The sequence below is a fragment of the Urtica dioica genome, chromosome 2 (genome assembly GCF_054948205.1).
Source record: "Urtica dioica subsp. dioica isolate 48M chromosome 2, U.dioica_male_clone48M_v1_H2, whole genome shotgun sequence".
NCBI classification, from domain to species: domain Eukaryota; kingdom Viridiplantae; phylum Streptophyta; class Magnoliopsida; order Rosales; family Urticaceae; genus Urtica; species Urtica dioica.
In genome coordinates, this window is record NC_142757.1 from 47,925,846 (window position 1) to 47,935,730 (window position 9,885).

Below are 9,885 nucleotides of genomic sequence, written 5' to 3' on the forward strand. Positions count from 1 at the left end.
GGTTATGTGTTTATATATTCTTAAAAAAAAAAAAAAAAAAAAAAAAAAAAAAACCGCATAATTCATGATTTAGACCTCGATTTTTAATGAACATCAAAGCTAAAAAAAAAAAAAAAAAAAAACGAAAAAAGAGAAGCGAATGATAAGAAGTGTTTTTATACATTAAATAACGACTGTTTCTTTGGGCATCCCATCACTAATCAACATTTAGCTTTCTTTTAACCAACCGATCAGAGAAATGGCTTGTGTAATTTTTTTAATACAAAATGCCATGAGGTCAGATTCTAGTTCCCAGGAAGAAGGAAAACTAATCTGGCTAAGTGAGTCCTGAATCTATGGCTTCTTCTTCTTCATCTTCATATTCAATTATGTAATAACTTCTTCAAGTAAATATACACACACAGACATACACAAAAAAGAGGGGACATTTTCAACAGCTACGGAGATTGATTCGGGAGGTATACCAGGAAGTCGGGTCGGAACGGCCTTTACTGAATCAAAGGGTATCCAGAGGCGTAGTACTCCCGAACTCTGGAGGCTCCGTCTCTGGCGAGAATGCCCTCGAGATCTCCGATGATCCTGGCCAGCCATATCTCCATGCTTCTCTGAATCTCCTTGAAGTTGGTTCCGATGGAGTCCATGGACCGTTTGGTCGTGAAGTTCACAAAGCTTCCCATCTCGTCTCCGCAGAAGTTCCTTCCGATCTCCGTCTGCAGAGCCGTCAGCTTCTGCCCGATCTCGGACGCCCGCTGCTTAAGCCTGAACGCTTCGAGTAAGAACTCGGTTTGCCTTTGGGTACGGAAATCTAGAGTCAGAGTCGTTTCGCAGGGATCACTGGCTTGCTGCGGGGGATTAAAAAATAAAACATTTACCAATGCGGGTCAGAGTTTTGAGACTCGGGGCAAACAAAGGAGAATCAGGAAAACCAGAGGTCACTTGGGTACTAGAAGTAGAAGTTATTTGATAAGACCATGAATATTTCATCACTCACAAAATAGGAAAATACAAGATAATGCAAGCTTTCAAGAGGAAACATCCAACTTTTTCACTCAACAATTGCCTAACTTTCCATTTTCTCTCCTCTGATTTATACTTGAGTAATTGCTTAACCATACTATTAATATCTAATTACTATATGATCCTTAAGGTCCTAACATTTTTACTCTCGAGAGGGGCAAAATCTACCAATTTACCATCATTAAGAAAATGGACAGCTGTATTTCTTACTTAAGATCAACGTGTTAAGTATGATGGGGTTCTATCTCAAAAACAATTGGCATGTCAAGAGTAACTCAAGATCTTGTATGTCTTTCTAAGCTCTTTCATCTTTTTGATATGGATTCTTAGCATCGTGATACACAACACCGTAGCTCTATCCTATAAAAATCACCGAGATATAGCAGTGTTTTGCTTAAATTAACTACCACGCCATGTAATAATGTTGGGAACTTTTCATGTATAGTAACTTATTGTCTTGTGTTTAGACATCAAAGTCTCTCTATAGACTATAATACTGTAACACGATGAGAGAAACTACAGGATTGATAGAGCATATGACAAAAGCTAGAAAGTGTTTGAGAAAGTTACCATTCTCTTGCATAGATCGTCTATCTTCCCCGCAAGAGATTGATATCTCTTTGCTTGTTTCCTCATCAAAGACGGCGCTTTCATCAAATCAGCCTTTCCGACTTTTTCCAGATTCATTAATTCTTGTTCAAGAAGTTTCAGCTTTGAAGAGACCCCACTCGCCTCGCCGTCCACCTTCCAAGGGGACTCTCTTCTGAGGAAAGGAAGCTTTGCATTTCATTAGCAATTTCAGGTGAAAATCAAGCACTGTTTTTGCACATAGATTCCTTACCTCGCTACAAAATGCTTCATATCGTACATTGACTCAACGGATTCGTACTGTACATCCTGCCAGAAATCAACACCAAAGCTTCATATACAATGGAAGTGATTCATAGCTGTAACATTCAAAGATCTACCACTTCGCTTTAGTCAAATTAAAATTGACCAAGTACATAGTTTTGAGATATAGACTGATGATCATGAAAATAAAAATATTATATTAAAAAATTGATATCGGACTATAAAGGATAATAATTAAGGAGCTAGATGTTCTCCGAGTATTTTGGCGAAGTTGACTCTTTGTATCTCTGGGAATGTCTGTAGGCAATGATCTTTCAAGGACTTTCAAGTATTTTTTGTTAAGTTTTCTGAGCTGGGAATGTGTGTTCGTCTAAAGATTTAAGTTTAGTTGTCCCTGATTTTTTTTAATCATCCTTGTTACTATTTTTCCAGCATAAATCACCCCCAATAAAGCATTAGAATAGAACAACTTCAGTATTTTCTTAACATAACAGAAATTACTTTGGTCACAGCTTTTAAATTCCTCATGGGCAAGCTCATCAAGAACAGTTATTGCCACATAAAGAAACGGCATGACTTGACAATCTCCAACAGCACCAAATACTTCACATCACATAATAATTATGTTTTATGGTCGTGAATTAAACCTAACAAAGCCAAAATGGGCTGTCACATTTATATGCTATAAAGAAAGACAGAATTCACTATCAATCACAGCACCATAAGGATGAACTATAACTTTTAGAAATCCCATGAAGGGTGTTATAAAGTTCTTAATATCAACATAAAACTGAAGGAGAAAGAAGAAAATCATATATATATATATACAACTCCATTAAAAGAAAAAAGTTAGTTGCATAGGTCCACCTATAAAAAAATGTCATTTTTAATAATAAATGAACAAATAGTCATCGGAGAGAGAGATTTTTAGATGCATGTGCTAGCCCAAAAAAGTTGTCCAGGCAATTGACAATTCAACTTACTACAGCCAAAAACTCAACAATCAACTTCCCAGCAGATGGCAACAGATCTGAAGTGGAATTTCTACAATATATTTATCAGAATCAAAGCCAAAATGCAAATTGTTCACAAGCAAACAGACTGTAGATGAAACTGATACAGCTATATCTTAGTGGAAGCCTTGAGATTATAAAATAAGAAAAATGCTTTGTTTTTGTTTATGCTATACTGTGTGTCTGTAAGCGTGAAAAGGACCCACGAAAGCAAAGTGTCATCAAAACACTTTCATAACAAATCTGAGAACTAAAAATAAAAAATAAAATAAAAAGTCTTAAAAGAATAGAGACAAAAAGCAAAGACACTTGCTTGGACGTACTAATTGAGTAATTGAAAAGTTAAGACGATCAGATTTGGAACAGGTATATAAAAAAAACTATTAGCATGTCATGACTCATGATGAATCAGTCTGTGTAGAAAGCTAAAATATTTTATAGCGAGGTCTCGGTTTGTGCAAATAAAATATTAAAGTTCAAGGGAAAAAAAGTCCTGATCAAACTGATGAAATGAAAGTAAAACAAACTAATGCCACGAGTTTTTTTTATTACACTTTTCCTTATTATATTAGACTTTAGGGCTAAAGCACAACTTTTTTTTTTTTTTTTTTTTTTTGCTTGAAAACTAAAGCAGAACTAGGTCCCATCTAATATTGCTTTTAGCTTCATTTTCCATGAACTAATAAATAATTAACAAATCTAACAAAAAGAATTGGAAATTGACTTGTTTGTTGACTCAATTAAGCAGTCAAATTTCCTTATCGTCTGTCTTCTAATTATCCAAAACCAGACATATTAGGTCCTTTCTTTCTCTCTATGAAAGCCCTAATTTCGTGACTGTTCCCCTATGAAGCAAAACAATTCTATATAAGATCAGCAACGATTCAAGAAAAAGAAAGAAAAATAAAAACAAAAACCTCCGAAGCCCTAAATTTCGAAATGACCAGATTGATCACGTTTCGTAAGATCAGCAACAATTCCAGAAACAGAAAGGAAGAAAAAAAATCCTACGAAGACCTAAATTCCGCAATAAGCATATACTGATCGTATCCAATTCACTATAAACAAACCTGCCACAAAATGGCTCTCTCAGCCATGACCTTGGAAGCGAGAAATTCCGCGTCGCTCCGCTCTTCATCGCACTCAACGCGGTGATCTCCGTCGCGTTCTTCATCGGAATCGGCGGCTCTGGACATGTATCCGATGACCTGGTCGCGTTCGACGAGGTCGGCCTCGAGTCTGCCGAGGCGGTCCCTGGATTCCTCGGCGTTCTTCTCGAGGTCGGCGACGGTGGCGTTGAGGTGAGCGATCTCCTGGTTCGCCGAGTCGATCTGGTGGAGAAGCCACTTCTCCTCGGCCTGCCACGAGTTTCTATGGCCGGCGAAGATCTCGACCACTCTCGCGTTCGCCTTCGCGTCCTCTCTTCGCCGCCACCGCATCTGCCGGACCTGCTCCTCCGCGCGACGGAGCTCCGCCGTCTGTCGCCGGACCACGGCGAGGAAGACGCCGAAGCTCAGGCCGACGTAGGAGTGCAGGAGCTTCTTGAAGTCGTCGCCGCCGCCGTCTTGCTCTGGTTCCTCTTTATCTGCCATTGTTGTTGTTCTCGAAGCTGAGTGAGAGTGAGAGTGAGAGTGATTGAGAGGGAAGATGGCTGTATGTTTTGTCTCTTTCTCGAAGCTTTTTTCAGAAAAGGGATGAAAAAAAAACAAAGGGTTGTGATTCGTGAATTATGAAATGAAATGTTGGAATTGGAGTAAAGTACAGAGTTTTTTTTTTTTTTTTTTCAAGTCCTAACACTAAAAATACTATTATCTATTATTATATTATTAAAACCAAATAATCTCTAGTAAAATATTTCCATAATATTATAATGCTTTTTTTTTATTAAGAGATTAAAATTATTCTTACATGTCAGTATTTAACAAAAACTAAAATGTACTAAATTTAAAAAATAATAAAAATTTGAAATAAATATCACATTACAATTTTTTTTATTTTTTTTTTTTGAATAGAACGGATTTTCCATTAAAATTGGGTAAAAAAACCCATCAATACAGGAGAATAACACTTTAGTACATGGATTACCAAGACCTAAGTCGAGGTGAATCTAACACTAAATTCCGGTAAAAGTACGATATGTGCAAACTTCCGACAACGGGAAGAATTACAAGCACCAATAGAGCACACAAGAGGCTCGTTAAAAAACCCAAAGAATGGCGATGGAAAAATCCAACCAAACTCGGTCCGAAAACCACGAATAGGGTGGCTTTTCAACCTGCATAGATAAAAACCTAACATGAAATCCACTACGGGAGTTGGGACTACGGCTAATCCGAGTCCAAAACAAACCAAAACAAAACAAACATAATAAAAATTAAAATGATCCATACTCCAACCAAGAACCCTAAAATTAAACTGAAAACCAAAAACCAAAAACCAGCCGCTAAAACAGAAAACCAACCACAAAAAACCCAGATCTACTACCACCTCAGATCCAACCAACCCAGATCTGCGAACCTTCGTCAATCGCACAACGATCGGAGAGCAAGAGCCCGACGGTGCTCACCGACGGCGGACGCACTACGATCGGAGAGCGGTAGCTCGGACGCGGACGCGCACAACGACGACACGTTGAGAGCCACCCTCCGAGGGTCAGACGCGGACGGCGGTCGCACCGGAGACCGGCGGTGAACAGCGTCGACGAACTCACAGGGACGACGGATCTGGAGCGGCGGTAGCGTGCGGGCTCGACGGCGGTGGCGTACGGGCTCGGCGGCGTTGGCGAACGGGCTCGGCGGCATTGGCGTACGGGCTCGGCGGTAGTGGCGTGCGGGTTCGGCGGCGTTGGCGTACGGGCTCGGCGGCGGTGGCGTGCGGGCTCGGCGGCGAAGAAGCGGAGAAACGGCAACCACAGAGAAGGAGTCTCGTGGAGAATCGCCCTCCCCTCCGGGCCGGAGCCGCGACAGTGACGGCGTCCGAGAACCCAGAGGGGCGGCGGCGGCGATTAGGGTTTTTTCCTCAACTGTTTCGAAGTTTCTCTACAATGCGACACTTTATATGTCTGTATATCACATTACAAATTTAGTTTTTATGTTTATTTGAAGTGTTTAATTTTAATTTTATAATTTACGTTTAAATTTTTAAATTTTTTATTTGAACTTTGTTTTAGTATGATTTTTTTGTAGTCATTTTGTAAATTTTGGTGTTTTATAAAAATTTATATGGTAACATCTACATATAATTGGTAAAAAAAAAAAAAATTATACACATACATATAATTGGTAAAAAGAATATAAAAAAAATTAAAAAACTTTTGCCGTGTTATACAGTAACACACCAAATTTTGCGTGTTACTCTATAAATTATATAATATAATGTGAGATTGATCGTGTGATTGGAGACAATTTGATACTGTATATAGCAATTTGTCGTAGAGTTGGAGTTGGCCTCAATGAAAAATTGAGAACATTAACACTACAATTTAAAAAAATACAAAAATTATTGACAGTAAATATATGTTTTAATTTTATCTACACGAATGAAACCTTTAATTAATTATGTCTATTATGTTCGGTATATAATATAAACAATTACGCAAGTTATAAAATATAAACTTTGGTATTAATTATTTATTTATTATTATTTGTGACTTGTGAGGCACAAAAGAGAAACAAAAAATTCATTAAAATTAAATAGACTCACTCACAATAATACCAAAAATTAAAATTGGACCTGCTATCTCAATAATTACAAAATTAGACAAAAATAACATTCACCTCAAATAGTCTTCTCTCCCTTTCTTCACCAAATTGTTCAATAATTTTGTTTTATGTTGTTAGGTGTCATTTTTACTTATAGATATAGTTGGATTTTCTGTGGCATTGCCTAGTTTGGCAAAAACAAATTATAACAGTTGTTCAAGTCAAAGCTACAAGAAGTTGTTCAAACGAGTTAAAGACCCGAGTTACTTCAGCTACACTCATTATGCGTGAATTTAACTAATATAGCTTTTGGTTCCGACTTTTACGGACAAATAAGTATCGGATATTTATTATATTCTGACTTATCAAAATTCGCGGAAGACTAGGAATCAATCGTATAAAACTCATCTAGGGTTTATTTCGATCATTGTCTATTCTAAGAGATCTTCATCGACAAGAAGTTCTAAGTGCTTTCTATTGTTGTGCTTTGTTTGTGCAAAGTTTGTAAGTGTGTGTATTGTATTGACGTGCTTGTCAATTCTTGGGAGAGGATTTGGTGAAAGTGAGAGGGAGTCTCTGATTTAAGAGGAGCTTAGATTGTCATCCATTAGAGAACTCAAATAAGAGAGGAGTTTGAGAGGGAATCGTCAAACTTAAATCATGTACCTTTGATTATATAGATAGTAGATTACTTTTCACCACCCGACGTATCAGTCCCTCTGAGAAGGTGCTTTGTCACTAAATAGGGCCACCGATTCCGTGTGTCACTTATTACTTTTTGCTTGTGATTGCTTGGTTATTGACTTATTTAATTGGACTAAAAACAATCAGTTGTTCAACAAGTTGTTTCACCCACTAGTTGAACAACCATCTAACAACACGTGTAGTAATTTCAATTGGTATTAGAGTGGGTCACTCGATTCACACAGTGTTATCCAGTTTGTCTACTAATGTTTTGTTTAAGATGAACACGAAGGAATGACAGAGTACTGGTCGACCTCCACTTTTGGAAGGACCAAACTATTTTTTAACTCTTTAAATACATATAAATATTTTGAGTACTCTAAATAAATATTATGAGTCATTATATTTTTTAAATACATATAGAGAGGAGATATTAGAGAGAGAGAGAGAGAGAGAGAGAGAGAGAGGAAGTGGAAATGTTTTTGGGGAAAACAAGAGCCAAAGAAAGACGAGTCTAATTAGACTTGATCAGAAATGTATGTCACAAACTATACTAACTTATCAATTGTTTTTTTTTTTTGTTTTGTTTTTTTAGTATTATCAACATTTAACATTAACATAAACAAATATTAATAAATAACAAATTTCATCAAATGTTAATATTTTTTTGAATTATCTTAACACTGTTATTAATTTATACATATATATTGAAAAAAATTAGATAAATATTTGTTCACTGGATACCCCCTCGCATGGACGGATCTAGGTGGGGGCCAGTGGGGGCATTAGCCCCCACTCAAAAAAATCGGCAAAAAAATTAATATACAATTTTTAAAATTATTTATAATTAATTATGTACAATTTCACAAATATATTGTTAAAGTTTTCAATATCTGCCACTGAATACTATTGGTTTGTTGGTCAGTGCGGTAAAGTCCCTCCCTCAACGTTTTCGGTTCGATTCCCCAGTTGCTTCCCATTACTTTTTGGAATGTTATTGACCTTTTTTAATGGGCTTGTTTTTTTTAATTCAGTTTAACTTTCAACGGAATATATATAAACTAATGTATCAGGTATTATTACTCATATTTTCTAAATAATCCAAAACTCTATTATCTTTGAAATTCTATAAATTTAATTAATATACTAAATTAGATTATTCTATTTATGTTGTGAATTCATTGAGTTTTATTGTTCATAATTGTTACGATTTTACACTCAAGAATACAAATTGAACAATTTTTCAATATAATTTAATATAATTTTTTTTCTTCATTTTATGCATTAAATATGCTTTATAAAATAATGAAAAAATAGTAGTACAGTGGTGGAAATTTGATAATGATATTAAATCTATTATAGCAAAGGTCAATGCTCCATGTTGCCATTTTAATTAATTTTATAATATTATTTATATATGAGGTATTTTACGGCTCGTACTTTGATCTATTTAACCTATGTATTCAATATGAATTATTTGAATTTTTAAAATTTAAGAATTCATTTTTATACACAATTTACTTATAGATCTAAAGTACATTTGACAAATGGTTCCATAAATTTATCTCTATTCTACACACTGGATATAGAATTTCATTATCATTTGAACATAAGTTATATTATAATTTAAAATTTTATTTTCCTCTCTTATTTAAAAAAAAATGATCATTGTAATTAATTGTTTACATAATTTTTTAAAACAAAAATTTATCAAAAAATTAGAAAAATAGCCAACTTAAACGTTTGATATTGCTAAATAGCCAAGGTTTGGTAAATATTAGGTAAATAGCCATAAATGATGACGTGGTTTAATATGACAGTGGCTATTTACTTGATATTTACGTTTGTAAATATATAAAATTGACTATTTACTTAATATTTACCAAACCTTGGCTATTTAGCAATTTCCAACGTTTAAGTTGGCTATTTTGCTAAATTACCCAAAATTTATTGTATTCGTGCCCCCACTGAGTAAAATCTCTGGATCCGTCACTGCGCCCCTCGATAAGTTCGGTATTATCGGTAAACTCCATCGGTAACGGTAAATTCTCCGGTACGGTTTACCTTCCATTTCACTGGATAACTCGATAAACCAATGGTATCTCTCGGAAACCCAGCAAAATTTGAGTCTCGGTACAACATCGATAACGGTATTCGAATCCTTGGTCTCAACTTATTCCTTGTTCAGCTTTTCATTAATTTTGATACACAATTGTAGCAAGTGTCGTCTTCATGATTACAAGGCACCGGAAACTTTGTATACCAGTGATAAATAAAGGAATCCAAGCTTCAAACATGCTTTTTTTTTTCTTTGTTATTCCAATTTACACAAGTACTTTAGGAATTCCATTTTAATAACTTGATGATAAGAAACTGCACAACCCATCAAATCATAATAATAATAACAAATAATTAACTAACTAAGCTACCAAAATTAGAAAATTTACTAATTAACCATCATTTTGTAAATTTTAGGTAAATAGCCAATCGGGTAAGATCTTGTAAATAGTTCCTTGTGGTCATTTACTAAAAACTTAAAAAAAAAAAATTGAGTAAATGGAAAAATTCATCGTTTCAAGAGGTTATATATCTACTAGACCCAATAATAGTGTGTTCCA

At 35.4% G+C, this 9,885-nt stretch overlaps 1 protein-coding gene across 1 annotated transcript; it reads right to left on the bottom strand.

The window, feature by feature from the left end:
• Positions 1-135: 135 nt before the first annotated feature.
• Positions 136-4,605, bottom strand: LOC149405145 (Ribonuclease P protein subunit P38-like protein). The gene is made up of 4 exons (XM_089608071.1): positions 3,953-4,605; positions 1,859-1,914; positions 1,588-1,780; positions 136-842 (listed from the first exon to the last, which is right to left on the bottom strand). The coding sequence occupies exons 1-4, from the start codon at positions 4,472-4,474 to the stop codon at positions 489-491; spliced, it is 1,125 nt and encodes a 374-aa protein (XP_089464197.1). The 5' UTR covers positions 4,475-4,605; the 3' UTR covers positions 136-488.
• Between the last annotated feature and the right edge of the window lie 5,280 nt (positions 4,606-9,885).